The following is a 20,148-nucleotide window of genomic DNA, read 5'->3' as shown; positions in this document are numbered from 1 at the left end:
GTGTGGTCAGGTTTGGAAACAGATGATTTCTCAGATCCCTTCCAAGCTGAAAATTACTTATTTCATCACTTTTGACACATTGCCTTCAGCTATTTGGTTAGACTTCTATTTACCAGGATAGACAATTAACTTTATATATGCTTACATTAGACTAACTTCTGCCAGTGCCTCCCATTGTGTGTGTGTGTGTATGATTAGTCGTGTCTGACTCTTTGCAACCCCATGGAGTGTAGCCCGCCAGGCTCCTCTGTCTATGGAATTTTCCAGACAAGGATACTGGAGTGTGTTGCCATTTCCTTCTCCAGGGGATCTTTCCCACCCAGGGATCGAACACCAGTCTCTTGCATCTTCTGCACTGGCAGGCGGATTCTTTGCCAATGTGCCACCTGGGCACCCCATGCTTCCCGTTGGCTGAGCCCAATTAGAAGCCAAAAATAAGGGTGATTTGGTCCATACAGGTCAACCTTCAGTCTGAGATAGGGGCACAGGGGACCTGGACAAACTCATGGAGGCCACCCAGCACTCTCTGCCCTCCTCAGAGCAGCCCGCTGGAGTTCTTTTGTACTCTAAACATCTCTAACAATGATACATTTTCCCTCACATAATGAAATAAAGTAATAATTTTAAACATGATTTAAAGCTTCTAAATATTTTTTTCTAGTGTGTATCCAACATTTCCCTTTTAAAATTTCTTTGTAATTTTTTTTCTTGGCTGTGCCAGAAAAAAAGATGTTGTGAGATCTTAGTTCCCTGGCCAGGGATCGGACCCACGTCCCCTACAGTGGGAACTCGGAGTCTTAACCACTGGACCGCCAAGGAACTCCCATAATTATTCCATTTTTCAACTCCAAAGTGGTCCACAAAAACTTACAAGATAGGTAGGAGACCCTACCCGGTGGATCAAAGAGGATTTGAGCTCAGATGGCCTTTTCTCTGCCTTCAGGGGGTCCCCCCTTGGAGGATGTAGGAACCGGGGGTCTAAGCCCCTCCCAGCCCTCCTGACTTTGCTGTGGGCAGCCCTCCCTGGGGCGCGGGGACCTAGTTAATCATTTCCATCTTCTCACCCAGGCGCTGTCCTTCGAATCTTCCCCCAGCAACGGCTTCCCCAACGGAGAGACTTTCTCTGATTGGCTGAACACAGCAGGGGGCTCCCCACCCCACCCCAGACTCTGTTTTCTTCCTCTTTACCTCCACCTTCTTCCTTTACCCCCGACACCAAGCGCGACTTATTTGGTTAAAGCACCAGAGGGCAATGATCCTCAGGGGTAGGCTGGTCCTGGGACTCCACACCTTGATGACCCTCCTGAGCCCCCAGGAAGTTGGGGCCATCAAGGGTGAGTGCTGAGGGCGCTGGGTGAGGATAGGAGATTACGGGCGCGGGGTAACTCTCGAGATGGTGCAGAGTGTGAGAGTTTCCTCTCCGCGGGCCAAGAAATTCCCCATCCCTCTCACCTCTGTCAGGTCTGTCCTGGACCTAAAATACAGGCTCAGCCTGGCCACACCAGCCATGCTCCAGGGCCTCCTGTTCCACCCTCCTTCCTTCTGTTTTTTAGATTTTTTTTTTTTAATGTGGACCATTTTTAAAGTCTTCATTGAATTTGTTACAACATTGCTTCTGCTTTATGTTTTGGTTTTTTGGCTGTGAGGCATGTAGGATCTTCACTACCCCCTGGCCAGGGATCGAACTTGTAACCCCTGCCTTGAAAGGTGAAGTCTTAACCCCTGGACCACCAAGAAAGTCCCCTTCCCCCCTCTCTGAGACCCAAACCTCCATCTTGCTGCCCAGCGTCCTGATTGTTTTAAAACAATTTTTATTTATGTAACTATTTTTGGTTGTGCTGGGTCTTCACTGCTGTGCACCTGCTTTCTCCAGCTGCAGCAAGCCAGGCTACTCTCTAGAACGGTGCTCCGGCTTCCCTGGCTGTGGCGCAAAGGCTCCAGGGTGCCAGGGCTCAGGAGTTGCAGTGTACCAGCTTAGTTGCTCCGTGGCATGTGGAATTTTTCCAGACCAGGTATCGAACCCATGTCCCCTGCATGGGCAGGTGGATTCTCATCCACTGTACAACCAAGGAATTCCATCTTTTTTTTTTTAATTTGTATTTTTAAAATTTTGTGGCCAAGATGCACAGCATGTGTGATCTTCGTTCCCTGACCAAGGATCAAACCCATCTCCCCTGTGTTGGAAGCATGGAGTCTTAACCACTAGACTGCCGAGGAAGTGCCAGCATCCTGATTTCTGTAGAACTTCCTGGTTTGAAATGTGCCCATTCACCTCCAGTTCTGTTACCATATTTATTACCAGGTCAATAGAGAGATGTTTATGTCTTTATCCTGCTCTATTCATGAGCTCCTTGTCTGCAGGGTCCACAGCTGGTTTGTCTATATTCCCTTGGGGCCTGGTATCATGCTGATCACACGGGAGTTTCTCATGACTGTTGTGCAATTAATTTCATAGGATTATCAAGCCATCTTACCCACAATCACCTAAACCCTAATTTCTAGAAAACTGAGCCTCATTCATGTTAAGAGACACATTTGATCATAATGCTCTGAGCAGAAGAGATGGGACTTGACCTTTGAGCTTGTAATCCCTTTTCCATTGCTCTCTGTAACGCCTTGGGCTGCCTTTTTCTATCCTTTTGGTCTCGGGGTCACAAATCTTAATTCTTACTCCTTACAGCCATCTCCTGTTTTCCCTCATACCCACTTACACCGCACCTCTGTGCCCGCAGTTCCATGGATGCTCTTTTTTTTTTAATTGAAGGATAATTCAGTTCACTTCAGTCGCTCAGTTGAAGGATAATTGCTTTACAGAATTTTGTGGTTTTCTGTCATACATCAACAAGAATCAGCCATAGGTACACATGTCCCCTCCCTTCTGAAACTCACTCCTATCTCCCTCCCCATCCCACCCTTCTAGATTGTCACAGAGCCCCTGTTTGAGTTCCTTGAGTTATACAGCAAATTCCCACTGGCTATGTATTTTGCACATGCTATTGTAAATTTCCACCTTACTCTCTCCATACAGCTCACCCTCTCCCTCCTCCCCGCCCCCCGGGTCCGTAGGTCTGCTCTCTATGCCTGTTTCTCCATTGCTGCCCTGAAAATAAGTTTATCAGTACCATCTTTTTAGATTCCATATATATGTGTCAATATACAATATCGGAGAAGGCAATGGCACCCCACTCCAGTACTCTTGCCTGGAAAATCCCATGGACAGAGGAGCCTGCAAAGGCTGCAGGTAGGCTGCAGTCCATGGGGTCGCAAAGAGTCGGACACAACTGAGCGACTTTGCTTTCACTTTTCACTTTCATGCACTGGAGAAGGAAATGGCAACCCACTCCAGTTTTCTTGCCTGGAGAATCCCAGGGACGGCAGAGCCTGGTGGGCTGCCGTCTACGGGGTCGCACAGAGTCGGACATGACTGAAGCGGCTTAGCAGCAGCAGCAGCAGCATACAATATTTATATTTCTCTTTCTGACTTACTTCCCTCTGTATAAGAGGCTCTAGGTTCGTCCACCTCTTTAGAACTGACTCAAATGTGTTCCTTTTTATGGCTGAGTATTATTCCGTTGTGTATATGTACCACAACTTCTTTATCCATTCATCTGTCGATGGGCATCTAGGTCAAGTCCATGTGCTAGCTATTGTAAATAGTGCTGCAATGAACAATGGGATACATGTGTCTTTTTAAATTTTGGTTTCCTCAGGGTATATGCCTAGGAGTGGGATTGATGGGTCATATGGTGGTTTTATTCCTAGTTTTTTAAGGAATCTCCATACCGTCTTCCATAGTGGCTGTATCAAGGTACATTCCCACCAACAGTGCAAGAGTGTTCCCTTTTCTCCACACCCTCTCCAGCATTTATTGTTTGTAGACTTCTTGATGATGGTCATTCTGACTGGTGTGAGGTGGTATCTCATTGTAGTTTTGATTTACATTTCTCTAATAATGAGGGATGTTGAGCATCTTTTCATGTGTTTGTTAGCCATCTGTATGTCTTCTTTAGAGAAATGTCTGTTTAGGTCTTTTTTCTCACTTTTTGATTGGGTTGTTTGTTTTTCTGGTATTGAGTTGTATGAGCTGCTTGTGTATTTTGGAAATTAATTATTTGTCAGTTGTTTCACTTGCTGTTATTTTCTCCCATTCTGAGGGTTGTCTTTTCACCTTGTTTGTAGTTTCCTTTACTGTGAAAAAGCTTTTATGTTTAATTAGGTCCCACTTGTTTATTTTTATCTCCATTACTCTAGGAGGTGGGTCATAGAAGATCTTGCTTTGATTTATGTCATCGAGTGTTTCGCCTATATTTTCCTCTAAGAGTTTTATAGCCTCTGGTCTTATATTTAGGCTTTTAATCCATTTTGAGTTTATCTTTGTGTATGGCATTAGAAAGTGTTCTAATTTCATTCTTTTGCATATAGCTGTCCAGTTTTCCCAGCACCACTTATTGAAGAGGCTATCTTTGCCCCATTGTATATTCTTGCCTCCTTTGTCAAAAATAAGGTACCCATAGGTGCATGGGTTTATTTCTGGGCTTTCTATCTTGTTCCATTGGTCTATATTTCTGTTTTTGTGCCAGTACCATACTGTCTTGATGACTGTCGCTTTGTAGTATAGTCTGAATCAGAAAGATTGATTCCTCCAACTCCATTCTTCTTTCTCAGAGTACTTTGGCTATTTGGGGTCTTTTGTGTCTCTATACAAATTTTGAGATTTTTTTTGTTCTAGTTCTGTGAAAAATGCCATTGGTAATTTGATAGTCATTGGATTGAATCCGTAGATTGCAGTTGGTAGTATAGTCATTTTCACAATATTGATTCTTCCTACCCAGGAACATGGAGTATCTCTCCATCTGTTTATGGCATTTTTGATTTCTTTCATCTGTGTCTTATAATTTTCCATATACAGTTCTTTTTTCTCCTTAGGTAGGTTTATTCCTAGATATTTTGTTCTTTTTGTTGCAATGGTGAATGGGATTGATTCCTTAATTTCTATTTCTGATTTTTCATTGTTAGTATATAGAAATGCAAGTGATTTCTGTGTATTGACCTTGTATCCCATGACTTTGCTGAATTCACCAATTAGCTCCAATAGTTTCTTTTAGGTTTTCTATGTATAGTATCATGTCATCTGCAAACAGTGAGAGTTTTACTTCTTTTCCGATCTGGATTCCTTTTATTTCTTTTTCTTCTCTGATTGCTGTAGCTAGGACTTCCAACACTATGTTGAATAATAGTGGTGAGAGTGGACACCCTCACATTGTTCCTGATCTTAGAGGGGAGGCTTTTAGTTTTTCACCATTGAGAATAATGTTTGCTGTGGGCTTATCATATATGGCCTTTGCTATGTTGAGGTAGGTTCCTTCTGTGCCCATTTTTTGAAGCATTTTTTTTTATCGTAAATGGGTGCTGAATTTTGTCAAAGGCTTTTTCTGCATCTATTGAGATGATCATATGGTTTTTATCTTTCAATTTGTTAATATGGTGCATCACACTGATTGATTTGCATATATTGAAGGATCCTTGCATTCCATGGGTGCTGTTAACCTCAGTTAGTTTCTCCTCAACCCACCCCTACTCTTCTCATCTCACACACAGGACCCCACTGGGACCCGCGATCAGAGTCAAGATTTAACTCTGGGATCACAGCCTGGGTTTAGGTGGCCTCTCTTCTTCCAGCGCAGTGTGCTGGGCTGAACCCTTGCCTCTGTGCTGGCCAGCCCCTCCATCCTCTCCTTCCAACCCTCAGCAACTCCTCTGCTCTCCAGGGACCAGCTCAGTGTCAGAACAAGACTCTTCCCCCACACAGAACCCAGGATGGGGCATAGCTCAGACACTCAACACATCACGCCTGATGGATGAGAGCTGATAACTTCTCTTTTCTCCCCCTGACCCTGAACTCATCCAACACAGCTGACCACACGGGCTCCTATGGACCAGCCTTCTACCAGTCCTATGACGGTGCAGGTCAGTTCACCTATGATTTCGATGGAGAACAGCTGTTCTCTGTGGACCTGAAGAAGAGGGAGGCTGTGTGGCGTCTGCCTGAATTTGGCAACTTCGCCTACTTTGACCCGCAGAACGGGCTATTCAGTATCGCGATGATCAAAGCGCATCTGGAGGTCTTGGTGGAGCGCTCCAACGGCACCAGAGCCCCCAACGGTACCGGGCCCTTCCCCTGCGACCCCCCAGGACCCCAGAAAGCAGAGGAGGTCTAGAGAAGCCTCTGCCCCACCCCTCAGGCCTCTGTTGTCTCCCTGGCCCCACTCTCAAAATCTGAGCCTGTGGTACTCAACCCGTTTCTTTCCCAGGAGGTTCTAGATTGCCTCAGATCCCTTTAACAGCCTCTTCCTCTAGGAATGACCCCCCTTGCCTGGCAGATGTGGCACACCCTGGGCCCCCCCGCCCCTTCAGTCTCTTGTCCTTCTGTTCCCCGCTTCTGCCCCAGTGTTACCAGCCCAGAGCTTCCACCGGTCTCAGAAGGCTAATGCCAGGAAGCACCCCTCCATCCCATCCCCGACGAGGCCCCAGCTGGAGGGCTGTTCCTGCGGGATTCAAGGCCTGCTTCCTCCTAGTGTCCCCCAGAGTGACCGTGCTGCCCAAGGCTCGCGTGCAGCTGGGCCAGCCCAACGTCCTCATCTGCATTGTGGACAACATCTTCCCCCCTGTCATCAACATCACCTGGCTGCGCAACGGTCAGCCCATCACCCAGGGCGTGACCCAGACTAGCTTCTACGCCCAGCCTGACCACTTGTTCCGGAAGTTCCACTACTTGACCTTTGTGCCCTTGGCAGACGACTTCTATGACTGCAAGGTGGAGCACTGGGGCCTGGACCAGCCGCTCTTTCAGCACTGGGGTACGGAGCCCTCCCTGGCTACCCACCTCAGGCCCGGGCAGCCTTCTCTCTGAATCCCTTTGCAGGACCCCCTGACCCTCCCTTTCTCTCCCAGAGCCCCAGGTGCCCACCCCGCTGCCTGACACCACAGGGACTCTGGTCTGTGCCCTTGGCCTGGTCCTCGGCCTGGGGGGCTTCCTCGTGGGCATCACCCTCATCATCACAGGCACGTGCCTGGCCAGCGCCCCCAGGTGCGCCAGGGGTCTGGGGGGAGGAAGGTGGAGGACTCTGCACAGGATGGGGGTGGAGGACGAGAGATGCGGGGAGGGGAGCAGGGACGAGCAGAGGGGAGGCAAGGCGGTCAGGTTTGAGGGAGGTGGGCCAAGAAAGGACCCAGAATTGTGAGCTTGAACCTTGATCATGTGGTTTTTGCTGCTTTAGGTGATGGCCCTTCTGAGAGAAACAAGTGTGACACACCATTTAGCTTCCTGGCAAGTTGCTGACGGCCCTCGCCTGCTCAGTGCCAGATTCCACCAAGTTCATCATGCTGACTTTGAATGGGATCAACCCCTGTCCTACAGGTCTCCTCCTTTTTGGCCCCCGTACTCATGGCAGGGACTTGTGGGGAACCAACAAGCTCCCTTTCCCAGCCCCAACACACACACACATACACTTTATTGGTCTACCAAAAACCCTGGCCAGCCGCAGTAAAATTTTAAACAATGTTTGCACAGTGTCCATCTTCCCAGGCCTTAGCCAATTCTCTAAGGGTGTAAGGGACACTAGGGGGCCCCCCAGGTGGCTCAGTGGGTAAAGAATCTGCCTGCGGTGCAGGAGATACGGGTTTGATCCCTGAATCGGGAAGATCCCCTGGAGAAGGGCATGGTAACCCACTTCAGTATTCCTGCCTAGAGAATCCCCGTGGACAGAGGAGCCTGGTGGGCTACAGTCCATAGGGTCACAAAGAGTCAGATATGACTGAAGGGACTGAGCATGCATGCAAAGGACTCTAGGGTCTGGAAGAGGGGATTTCTGGTGATGGCCATTGAGCATGGCCTGCTGCTGGGGACTGGCATTCATTCACGGGCCAATCTAGCGATGGCTGCTTCATCTGACTCATCAGTTTGGGGCCCCTTGTGTGTCACTTGTGAATGGGCCATTTCACATGGACGTCATGAAATTTATATCCAGAATTCAGATTTGCCCCCAAAGGGATGCAGAGTGTCCTGTTCATTGCAACTCCCCCAACCGATGACGGTTCTGAAGGACAGGTGAGGGAACATTCATGGAAATTTCACTCTTACCCAGATTTACTGTCATGAAGAGGCCATTGGTATCCAGCTGTGACCTAGACGCCATCTCCTTTTTCTGCATTCGCTAGTGTTCCATGCATGACCAATAGAGGTCAAGGCTTGGGTAGGATGGCCACATCCTCTGTCTGAGATCCCTACTACTTCTCAAGGTATCTGTGAGAAGGGAGGTCTAGGAGAGATCCATCTGAATCTTCTTTAAATCTGTGGCCTAGGGCTTCCAGGTGGTGCCAGTGGTAAAGAACCTGCCTGCAAAATGCAGGAGACATAAGAGACGCAGGTTCAATTCCTGGCTCTGGAAGATCCCCTGGAGGAGGGCATGGCAACCCACTCGAGTGTTCTTGCCTGGAGTATCCATGGACAGAGGAGCTTGGCAGGCTATGGTCCATGGGGTCACAAAGAATCGGACACGACTGAAGCGACAGCATGCATGCAAAAGGGTTTAGTTTACTGTGAACAAAATTTAAAATACACCAAAGCAATAACTAACTCTACAAAGTAGTGTATGAAGTGAAGTGAAAGTTGCTCAGTCATGTCCATCTCTTTGCCACCCCAGGGACTATACAATCCATGGAATTCTCCAGGCCAGAATTACTGGAGTAGGTAGCCTTTCCCTTCTCCAGGGAATCTTCCCAACACAGGAATCAAACCGGGGTCTCCAGCATTGCAGGCAGATTCTTTACCAACTGACCTATTATATCAGTACCAAATGAGTGGTACAGATTGGTGGTTTTCAAACTGAATACAAAGAAGAATCACTTGGGAGCCTTTTGATGAATACAGGCTACTCCAAGATCTACTGAATGAGGATCTCTGGGGTGGAGAGAGTGGGGACAGGGAATCTGTAATTTTTTAACATGCTCCAGATGGTGCCGATGAAGCCGTTCTGGCCCCAGGCTGGGGTCTGGGAATGGAGACTGGCTGGTGCCATCGGAGGTCATCGGAAGAGGGGATCCCTGAGGTCTGAGTGATTCGGGAAGACTTTCTGGAAAACCTGGGCCCTTTAGGGCATAGAAGTTGAGCAAGGGACTTCCCTGGTGGTCTCGTGGTTAAGACTCTGCCCTTCCAACGCTGGGGATGTGGGTTTGATCCCTGGTTGGGGAACTAAGCTCTCACGTGCCGGGTGGCACAGCCCCACCCCCCAAAAAAAGAAGAAGCTGAGCGTAATACAGGTATGTAGGGGCAAGATAGGGTTTGGAATTGCGAGCGTTGTGTCCTGGAAAAGAAAGAAACCAAGAGATTATGGGGACTCCGCGGACTTCCTGGGAGAGAGTGAGGTGGGGAATCAAAGGCCGGAAGAGGACTTGGGTGGGAGTGAGGGTGGGTTGTCCTAGGCATGATTTTTGTTTGCCCGTCAGTCACAAACTCCATTAGAATAATCACAGACACAAGAGAGGGTATTTACAATAAAGAAACCAGAGTGGTGCCCAGAACCCAAGGGTGGGTTTGAGTCAGGCCCACAGGGAGCAGAACTCAGAACTGAAGAACCAGCAGAGCCCAGCGCCCAGCCCTCTCTGGGCCACAGAGCCCTGTTCTCTAGGTTCCTCAGCACGTCAGCCATGTTCTGTCTGTGTGGACTGACTGCCTTTTCAGCCAACCTGTTGATCTCGTGGGTCCTGTGTTTGTATATCACCTCAGCTCTAGCCACCCACGGAGACTGTGTCTCTCAGTCACAATTTAAAGTTTTTGAAAAAACAAACGATCACGCAAACTTAGGAAAAGTGTCCACCCCGGCCCAAGACGATCAGATCCCATGGTACAAACATGATGGCTGGCGCCCACCTCTGAGGTGAGGAGTCGGGTTGTTCTCACAGAAAGAAGAGGGTCTCAGAAGACACCATGAGAGATGTCTGTCCCTGTTGTGCCCTGATCTCTCTTGACCTTTTACTTGAACTTAACTTGATGCATCTTTGGAAAAGTGTTTCTCTGATCTCTGTCCTAATGTTTAATAAAGTTGTTAAAATTGTCCTCTTTTGAACAGACAGGTGGCCGCCAAGGGGGCAGGTGGTTGGGGAAGGGATGGAGTGGGAGATTGGGGTCTGCAGACGTAAGCTCTTATATATGGAATAGACAGCAAGGTCTTACTCACTGTACGGCACAAGCAGCGATACTCAATGTTCGTTGTTGCTCAATTGCTTAGTTGTGTCCGACTTTGCAACCCCTTGGACCAAAGCACGCCGGGCTCCCCTGTCCTTCACTCTCTCCTGGAGCTTGCTCAAACTCATGTCTATCGAGTCGATGATGCCATACAACCACCTCATCCTCTGTCATCCCCTTCTCCCACCTTCAATCTTTCCCAGCATCAGGGTCTTTTCTAATGAGTCAGCTCTTTGCATCAGGTGGCCAAAGTACTGGAGCTTCAGCTTCAGCATCAGTCCTTCCAATGAAAGTTCAGGGTTGGTTTCCTTTAGGATGGACTGGTTTGATCTCCTTGCTGTCCTAGGGATTCTCAAGAGTCCCTATCCTGTGACAAACTATAGTGGAAAAGAATATGTAAAAATGTGTGTGTGTGTGTGTGTGTGTGTGTGTGTGTGTGTGTGTGTGTGTGTGTGTAGCTGAAGCACTTTGCTGTACAGCAGTAGTTAAAGAAACACAGTAAATCAACTGTACTTGAATTTTTTTGTGTCATTTTTTGATCAGAAGTATGCTTTTCTTCACTATGCCTATAGTACCCAGAAGTCACTAGAAGCAATTTGGAAGGAATATGGAGCAATTCCAGATCTTTTAGGTTTATGTATTTGCCCTTACACTCACATTATTTTCTTCTTAGTCTCAAAGTCTTTCTCTTCTTAAAAAAAATTGTTATGCATTTTTGATCTGACTTCAGTCTCTTTTAGAATAGTCAACTTCTTTTCTGTATTTTCAAACTCTACCCCTTTGCAGGGTTCCCCTCCACACATAATAAAAATACCATCGCTTTCATATATTGAGAACAGTAAACCTCCTCTCTGTCCTGCTCCATATGCCTTCCAAATTGCTTCTAGTGACTTCTGGGTAATATAGGCATAGTGAAGAAAAGCACTGCTGCTGCTGCTGCTGCTGCGTCGCTTCAGTCGTGTCTGACTCTGTGCGACCCCACAGACGGCAGCCCACCAGGCTCTGCCGTCCCTGGGATTCTCCAGGCAAGAACACTGGAGTGGGTTGCCATTTCCTTCTCCAATGCATGAAAGTGAAAAGTGAAAGTGAAGTCGCTCAGTCGTGTCCGACTCTTCGCGACCACGTGGACTGCAGCCCACCAGGCTCCTCCGTCCATGGGATTTTCCAGGCAAGAGTACTGGAGTGGGGTGCCATTGCCTTCTCCACACTTCTGATCAAAAATGACACAAAAAAATTCAAGTACAGTTGATTTACTTTCTCACTTAGACTCTCAATTCCTTCCTGGCTAAGGCTCTTCAACCTCACCTCCTTGCAATAGTCCTTTTTCACGACGTTACAGCCACACACACTCTCTTGCCTTAGAATCCTCCTGCCTGTGACCTTAACATCAATGCTTCCAACTTGCCATCCATTCACAAGTCCCGTGGTGAAAATTCAGAGGCTTCCCCCATGAGCTTTGCTAAATAAGCCACCCATTTCCGCCCTTCTCCATCACGTGGCTTGTTTGTCTCTGGACAGACGTTTCTCCCCGAACGCAACCCGTCTTCTCAGGCTTCCTTTCCTCTTCCAAGCGGCCAGGCCGGCAGGGGGGCTGCCACTTCCTCCCTCCTCCCCTCCCCTCCCCTCGTCTCTGGCCGTTGCCACCAACTCTGTGATTTGGCTGTGTCTTGTGGTTTGATTCCACCTCCAGTGGAGGCTCCAAATTTGAGTCAACTTCCTCTTCCCAAGAGATGACCCCCTGGCATTTCCGCCCCCTGGGAACTTTCTGCTGCCTCGCCCCTGGATCCTCAGTGCCACTCTCAGACCTGGTTTGACTCCCTGTTGCCCTTCATTCCTTCCCTCTGGCTCCAGGTACAAGCTCTTACCATATTGCCCCAATGCAGCAGTTACTCAACAAGTGTTGATCAAAGGGCAGACCAAAGAGTAAGATGTAGCCCCCTCAGCTGCCAGACTCCTTGATGACATGCCCAAACAAAGAAAACATTTAAAAACTTTCTGCTGTTACCAATACTTTTGCTTTTCTGATTACTATTAGCTTTGATGTATTGTTAGTCGCCGTCAAGTCCAACTTTGCTATCCCACGGACTGTAGCCCGCCAGGCTCCTCTGTCCATGGGGATTCTCCAGGCAAGAGTACTGGAGTAGGCACCCATTTTCTCTTCCAGAGGATCTTCCCAACCCAGGGATCAAGCCCATGTCTCCCACATTGCAGGCAGACTCTTTACCGTCTGAGCCAGCAGGGAGGATTTGCACGTATTGAGCACTTGCAGAGTGCCAAGCACTAGTCTAAACACTTGTATCAGTCAAAGCTATGAGTCTGCACACCTACCATGGTGTTTCCTAAATTGTTCCATGAAACTCAAATGTTCTGAAGATGTTAATAATGTAAACCAATGTAAGTAATCTTTTTCTTCTAAAGCATATTTTAATATGGGTAAGGAAATGCCAAACATAGATAGATATGTAGTTGTTAGTTTATAGTACTCTGCCTTTCAAAAAGGACATGGCATGTTTGCTAATAGCAAAACACCGGAAACATGTCCAGTAAGAATGTACCAGATGAAAGAGTACATCCATGCAGTGGAGAAGCATAAAGCTATTAAAAAGAATGAGGAAGATCTCTTTGAGCTGATATGGAGGGATCCCTAGGATGTAGTGGAAAAATTGCAAGATATCAATACAAAAGAAGCCATACAGTATGTGCTACCCTTGGGTTAAGGAAAGAGGGGAGATGTTTGCAAAAAACCACACTGAAAGGATAAATCAGAAATTGTTAAAAATGGGGAGGGGAGGGAAGAAAAGAGGGAATGCATTTGAGGCAACAAGGATAAAACTGGATACTGACTTTGGAAATATATAAGTACTTTATAATTTTTATAAACATGAAACAAAAACCCCTAAAATTTAAAGCAAACATAAATGACTGAACAGAGAGACAAGAATTATTTTAACTCCTATTAGAAAACAATACTGTGTATTCCTAGTGGACTATATTCTAAGGACAAAAAGAACTACTAAAAACATGGAAGGTCATTCAGTAGTTTTATCATTAGTAGTAATATTGTATTGTTATTTTGAAACTATGTTTATATATATTATAGGATAAAGCAATGCAGGAATGACTGATGTAATGTATTTGGGAAGCATGATTTTTAGTGTATAAAAGGAAAGAAAAAAGTAGCTAAATTAAAACACTAATATTAAATTTGAACTGGAAATGGCCAATTTAAACTAATGATTTACAAGTATATATATTTGCTGGCTCTAGCAAATGATAGAACCTGGAGGCGATGGTCCTTCAGGAGTGATGGTCATTCCTAGAACGCAGATCATGACTTCGTAATACTGCCACCCAATAAAAGGTACTGGAGCTTCTTAGAGAAGTGACTTATTTCTGGATTAGGGAATATGCAAAGCAAGCTTGTTTCAGAAAGCAAGAAAGGACTCAGAGACAACTGGAATCACAGCCAAAGAAAAGAGTAGGGACTTCTCTGGTGGGCCAGTGGTATAGAATCTGCTTTCCAACATAGGGTTCGATCCCTGGTTGGGGAACTAAGATCCCATATGCCACAGGGCAACTCAGCTGCATGCCACATGAAAACCCAGTGCAACCAAAATAAAAATAAACATGTTTAAAAAATAAAAATATATTTATAAAAAATGAAAGGAAAGAGCAGCCAGCTTGAAGGAGCTCCAACTGGCAAAATTTGGGACAATTTGAGGATTTAAAAAATTTTTTTCTATAACCAACTGACTGGATAAAAATGTACAAGTCCCTAATAATAATCAAAATAAAGATAAAGCAAGCAACAAACAACAACAACAGAAATTTTCTATGACCACTGGGGGTGACATTTTATTCCTAACAAAGAAAATTGATACTTAAAGGAAACTAGCTGATTTTCCTGATTTTTTCAGAAAGAACTATATAGTTCACTGGATGAGAAAATGTCTTTCTTTCAGATGACAGCCAGCTAGGAAATAATAGGATGATTAAATAAGCATTGTGTAACTCTAATGTGAGAATTGATTCAGGGAAGGTGTCTAAATGTTAGGAAAGAGATGACTGGAAAAGGGAGAGTCCTGTCACGCCAAAGTGTTGTGCCTGTGGCTTGCTTGCTGTTGACGGAAGGGAGAAAATATTTTCATAAAGGAGAGAGATCTGACAGCCACTGCCTCAGCTCGCCAATCTAACTTGACTTCACCAATAATGAGACAACAGCACAGTCATGACATGCTTCTTGATGAGAGGAACATTACACAGTATCACTTATGAAGAATTATTGTGAAAAATCTTTAATCAGAATCTAATAAAGACTTTTGCACAAAGTTCTAGTTTACAGAAAATACAATGGATACAGGAATAAGTCAAATGAAGCCAGGAAGAAAACAACCATCCAAACTCAGAATATGAGATATTCTATAAGGCAATTGGCCTGACCTCTTGAAAAATAATATGAAAAAGGAGGGGGGAGGGTTAAGAGAGACTGCAGAGACATTACAGTCAAATTCAGTGGGTGATTTTTGGCAACATTTTTGGGGGAAAACAGATATAAAGACACTTTCGAGATAAATGAGAAAATAGACTGGATAATCAATGATATAGGAAATTATTTTCAACGTTGTTCAGCATGATTACTGTGGTTATGTAGCAAGACAGCTTTAAGTATTTAAAGGTAAAATGCCATGATGTCTTTTTTTGAAGTGGATGTAGATACATACACACACACAGTTGCAATAAATACGGGAAAATCTTAATAGTTGTTAAACCAACGTACAGGTAGTCAGGTATTCTTTACGCTTTTTCTGGATTTTCTTATTTGGGATTTGCATCATAAAGTGTGTGTGTGTTTGTGAGTGTGTGTGTGTTTGCATGATGTCCTTGAAAATAGAAGGAAATTAAATGAGAGATCGTTGGATTCCTCAATGCATGAGTCACTATATTGCCACTTACTGAATAATTACTCCTCTCGCAAAGAGTTGGACACGACTTAGCGACTAAACAATAATAATCGATATTTTGTAATTTAAATATAAATAATTTTAATCTATTGTTTTTTCTTTAAAATTAAAATAAAGAAGGAAGATGTAATGCCTTGTTGGAGTTCCATTACCTGGTTATTAAATACATACATAAAATTTCACCATTTCTTCTGGCAATTTTTTCACCTTCAGGTTCAAAGCACACTCTCATTTTGTCACGGGAGCTCTACAATTGCTTCCTCATTTTTTCCTTTGGAAAAATGCTCCGCAGTCAAAAGTTACTATCACACTGCCTATAGGCATCTCAGGAACACCAAGAATAAGTTCAACTGTGAAAACATCAAGATGGTTTGCAATTTTGTAGTTTTATCCATGTTTGAGATTTTTATTTTCAATTCCAATCAGAAAAGAGAGAGGATTAATAAAAATAGGAAGAAAAAATATGCAAAATTTCCATAATCTTACAAAGTTCATGTAATTTTTATTCTTGGCCTATAATTTTTTTGTTTTTTAAATTTGGTGGCGGGGGTTGGGAGGTTTGTTTTTGTTTTTTCTGGTCTACATTCTTGTCATCCCTTTTCTTTGCTTCTTTCATGGTCAAAAGAAGGTGAGCTATACCCCTTCCCACTCTCCTCTCATGGGCCCTGTCCATCTGGCCACAACTTCACTGCCTCCACATCTATCGCCTTTTCCCTGGGAGCCTTTTTCCTGCACGAAGCTCCCAGTCTCTAAGTCAAGCCTGAAGGAATGGTTAGGAGGGATGGTGGGGATGAATAGTCATCACTCAGATGTTAGTCAGTGACATCACTGAGTGAGCACCACTCAAAGTGAGTCATTTGCACTCAGCCCGGTTCCTCTTCACGCAGCAAAAGTCATCACTGGGGCTTCCCTCACCTGCGTTATTGGAGCCAAGTCGTCTCACTTCTTTCATGCCTTCACAGTTCCTAGTGTTTCTTCCGCTAAGCTCAGGATAGCTGGGCTTGGTGAAAAAAAATTAATTTTCTCCCGCGTGGTGGAATCTTGGGCAGGAGCTACATTTAAAAAATGTTGATACATCAGTAGATGATAGACAGACAGACACACAGATGTGTATGTGTATCTCCAGCCTTGTTCTTCCGTTCTGGTTGGTGGAGTTAACAATATCTGAATTTTCTTTTTTGAAGTTTCACTTCTGAATTCCTTTTTTTTGCTTGTATCTATAATATAACCAGAAACAATGGGCATAGAAGAAAGAATATAAACTTTGAAATCAGCATTGCCCTGTCCCACCAATTCCATGATCTTACACACATCAAGTCAGTATTTCCTCTAAAACATATGTAATAGGGATGTTCTGTGGACTAAAGAGATCACTACGATCAGGTTGACAGCAATGTCTCAGTTAAGGGTCAGCTCCTGTTCCCTGGTGTTCTCCCTCTCTTTCAGCTTGCCCAGACTCAGCAGAAATGAGGCCCTTTCTGTTTGGTGTTCCACGTTGCTCTGAAGTAGGGCTGAACCACTGTTCCCACTCACAGAGCTGCTCTCTGAACCTGCTTCTCAACCCCAAGCTGCTGCCTCGGTTGCTCATCATTCTTTATTTCATTCAATTTTTCTTCCTGGCCAAATCATGGCTTAAATCACAGTGGGGCTTGGCAGGGTCTATTTGCGAGACCCTGGGGTCTATTTGAGTGATGGAAGAGCCTAATCCTGGAATCAGCTGAGGGGTCGAGAACAGCTTGTCTGGGGGTCGGGTCATTGTGGTTGGGGTCAGATCCGGAATGGGATGCAGAATTTTAAGTGGACATATAAGCAAAGGTTCATGGCCAGTATCAGCACCAAGCCGCTGATCAGACCTCAGGGAACTAGGGGCCAAGTTAGGGGCACTCCTTATGGAAGACAGAAGGTGCAGCAAGGAATCCAGTATAGGAGCCGAGAGACGTGTGTGTGTGTGTGTGTGTGTGTGTGTGTGTGTGTGTGAGTGTGAGTGTGTCGGGGTGGGGGGTGTTGGACGGCACTTGCTCTCTCTCAAATCAAGAACGTAGACCGACATGTCGTGGCGGCCATGGACCCAAGAGAAGGGCCACCCCCACTTCCCATCACAGAGCAGGAAGCTTCCCTCGGATAGAGACGCAGGGCTTTCTGACCACTTACAACTACCATCCTGTTAGTGACTTTTCAGCTTTCATTTCCCTGGGGTTACCTAGAGTTAGGAACATGCAAGCAGACTTAGAAAACCATTGTTTTGTTGGTTTGTTTGGTTGGTTTTAAGAACGAGAAGAAAAAGATGAGAGAAATTACGAAACTGTCTCCCTTTTTTCTGTAGCAACTATAAATGAAACGCAAAGTCTAGTCAGGAAGACAGGAAATAATCATTTTGGGAGGAACTCAGTGTCTCTACAGTCTGCCTTTCTGGGGAAGCCCATTGCAGGGGCAGAAGAGAAGAAAGTATTGGTGGCTAGCCAGTGTTATGTTCTCATAGTCTCAGAAATTATAGGAGCAATGATTCTGTGAGTACGGCTGATAGACAGCATTTTAGTAACACTGGTTTTTCAGATGAACACCAGCAAAAATTCTTATTACTGGAGACATAAATCTCTTTTCTCCTCTAACTTCTAATCAAACATTAGCTTACTTGACAAGAATAGCGTTTCTCATAGCAAATGCATATGAGAAATATTTTATTGTGTATCAACATTCACTTGCTATACAAGGACACACAAATAATTGGAGTTTGGTAAGGACGGTGGGCTCCTCTTTGACAAGAAGCTAATCTTATCTTGGCCGTCTTAGCGGGAGGTGAGGTCCCCCTGGAGGTGACCGGCCCGGTACCCCGTCAGGGGAGGCTACTGTTCTGGAGGGGAGGGGGCAGGGCACCACGGAGGGAGGTGGTTGAAGGACCCCGGAGACAACATGTCCAGCAGAAAGACATGGTCTATGGAACCAGTGGTTTAGGCCACGTTAATGGGCCTCTCTGAACCTGTTTTCTCTTCTGTGGAATGGGTATACTAGACTCCAACGATCAGGAGTCGAAGACTAGGCACATCATGAGACGGAGTATGTAAAGGGACGAGCACAGAGCTGGCCAGTGATACAGCTTGGGGCCTATCAGTTCTGTCTCCTTCACTTCCGAGGGATGATAACGTCTCCCGTTCGTGACATGATCACCCACCCCAATTTTCCCAGAGGACTTTCTCAGTTTTATTGCTTAAAGTCCCATGTCCAGCAAAACTCCTCAACCCTAGGCAAACCCGGGAGGGTTGTCTACCCTACCTTTACCCCACCTTAATGATGAGCCCGTCCCGACGTCAGCTCCCCACCTGCCAGCCCTAAGGCAGGGCCAGTGACACCGGTTTGGGGATCTATGCTGGGGCACAGGAGTGGATGCAGATACCAAGGTGGTCTCATCATCATTATCACTTTAATAATATTTATATATTTGACTGAGCCGGGTCTTAATTGCAGCATGCGGGATCTTTAGTTGCCAAGTGCAAACTCTTAGTTGCTGAATGTGGGATCCAGCTCCCCGACCTGGGGTCGAACCTGGGCACCCTGCATTGGCAGCTCGGAGTCTTAGCTACTGTACCACAAGGGAAGTTCCCTATGGTTTATTTATGCTTAAAGTCTTTCCCCAGGCACTGGGCAGGTTAAAGGTCTAAAAAAATAAGACAGTTCCTACTTCCAAAGGAGCTGTGGGAAACATGTCTAAGGAGGCAAAATTAAGGAGGAAGGAAGCTAGGTGTAAACTGAAAAAGGAAGTGGTCAATCTGTTCACTGGGAGAGTCCTCAAAGGCTAGTGAAAACAGCCACGTGGATACTGTGTGAGCCACAAAGCTCGATGCTGCTGCTGGGGTCCGGGAAGTGGGTGAAGGAGGGGCCTGGGACATGGCTGCAGGCTCAGTGAGGTCCCTTGGAAGGTGTGTGTGGATGCGTCACGGGGGATGGACAGACAGCGTTACCTTTATAGTGGAGGTGACAAGCTGTTTTTGGAGATTATGTAGGACTTGCTGACGGTGGAAAAACCATATTCTGGGCAGAGAGAACAGCATGTACCAAGGTCCAGTGGCAGTAAAAAGCTGGGGAGAATCTGGGAAGGTCTCTCTTTGGCTGAGTTGAGCACAGGCTTCAGAGAAGGGTGGATGAGGGATGTTTCTGGATGTAACAAGGGCTGGAGAGAGGCCTTGCAAAGGAGTTTAAACCTTAGAGGTAATAAGCAACATGACTGGATTTCTTTTCTCAGTGATCTCCCTGGCAGCAACGGTGCGGGGGGGAGGGGGCGGGGGGGGCCCACGCAGGGTGGACTCAGTGGCAATAGGACTGAGACTGGAAGACTAGAAAGAAGGGACTTTCCTGGGGGTCCAGCGGTTAGAACCCGGCGCGCTCACTGCCCAGGGCTGGAATTCCATCCTTGGTCTGGGAACTGAGATCCTGCAAACCATGGGGCCTAAAAAAAAACCTAGGAAAGAGAGAGTTGTGACAGTCCAGCTGGAGGGGGCACTGAAAGGAGAGATGTGACAGAGGGAAGCTCAGGAGGCCTCGCTGGCTGAGCAGAGAGTGGGGAGCGGCAGGCAGGCTCGGTCTGGCTGGAGCGTCCCGGGGGTGCGGTGCTTTAGTGACACTCGGCTATTGACCTGCTGCGGGATTGCTACTGAATGGCTCTGAGCCTCAGTTTCCTCATTTGTAAAAGGTTAATGCGTATCAGTTTCTGGGATTATTTGAGGACCTCATTTTATCTGTGAATTTTTTAAAGACTGAATGTTTTTATAGTTGATGTTCAATGTTGTGTTAGCTTCTGCTGTACAGCAGAGTGAATCAGTTACACAATATACATGCATCTACTCTTTTCTAGACTGTTTTCCCATATAGGTCATTACATTGAGTAAAGTTGAGGACTTCATTTTATTTTTAAATTTTTAAATTTATTTTTTTTAATTGAAGTATAGTGGT

The 20,148-nt window shown here is 45.9% G+C and overlaps 1 protein-coding gene across 2 annotated transcripts; it reads left to right on the top strand.

The window, feature by feature from the left end:
- The first annotated feature begins 1,211 nt into the window (after positions 1 to 1,211).
- LOC145516487 (HLA class II histocompatibility antigen, DO alpha chain-like) lies at positions 1,212 to 10,114 on the top strand. 2 transcript variants are annotated; one of them, XM_081517723.1, is made up of 5 exons: positions 1,212 to 1,334; positions 5,914 to 6,162; positions 6,576 to 6,857; positions 6,952 to 7,087; positions 7,278 to 10,114. In XM_081517723.1, the coding sequence occupies exons 1-5, from the start codon at positions 1,253 to 1,255 to the stop codon at positions 7,279 to 7,281; spliced, it is 753 nt and encodes a 250-aa protein (XP_081373849.1). In that variant the 5' UTR covers positions 1,212 to 1,252; the 3' UTR covers positions 7,282 to 10,114. The 2 variants fall into 2 exon arrangements, with proteins under 2 accessions (XP_081373849.1, XP_081373848.1); XM_081517722.1 differs by having other exon boundaries at positions 6,952 to 7,062; positions 7,278 to 7,572.
- Positions 10,115 to 20,148: the final 10,034 nt, after the last annotated feature.

This window comes from Giraffa tippelskirchi, chromosome 8 (genome assembly GCF_054371585.1).
Source record: "Giraffa tippelskirchi isolate mGirTip1 chromosome 8, T2T-mGirTip1v1.2.pri, whole genome shotgun sequence".
NCBI lineage: Eukaryota > Metazoa > Chordata > Mammalia > Artiodactyla > Giraffidae > Giraffa > Giraffa tippelskirchi.
The sequence above is the reverse complement of the archived record's forward strand: the minus strand, read 5'-3'. Positions and strand labels throughout refer to the sequence as shown.

Bases quoted from the DNA above. Each gene is read 5' to 3' on its own strand.
- LOC145516487 (XM_081517722.1), top strand. From the start codon at position 1,253: ATGATCCTCAGGGGTAGGCTGGTCCTGGGACTCCACACCTTGATGACC. The intron at 1,335-5,913 runs GTGAGTGCTGAG...CATCCAACACAG, and splicing joins GGAAGTTGGGGCCATCAAGG to CTGACCACACGGGCTCCTAT. The intron at 6,858-6,951 runs GTACGGAGCCCT...TTTCTCTCCCAG, and splicing joins GCCGCTCTTTCAGCACTGGG to AGCCCCAGGTGCCCACCCCG.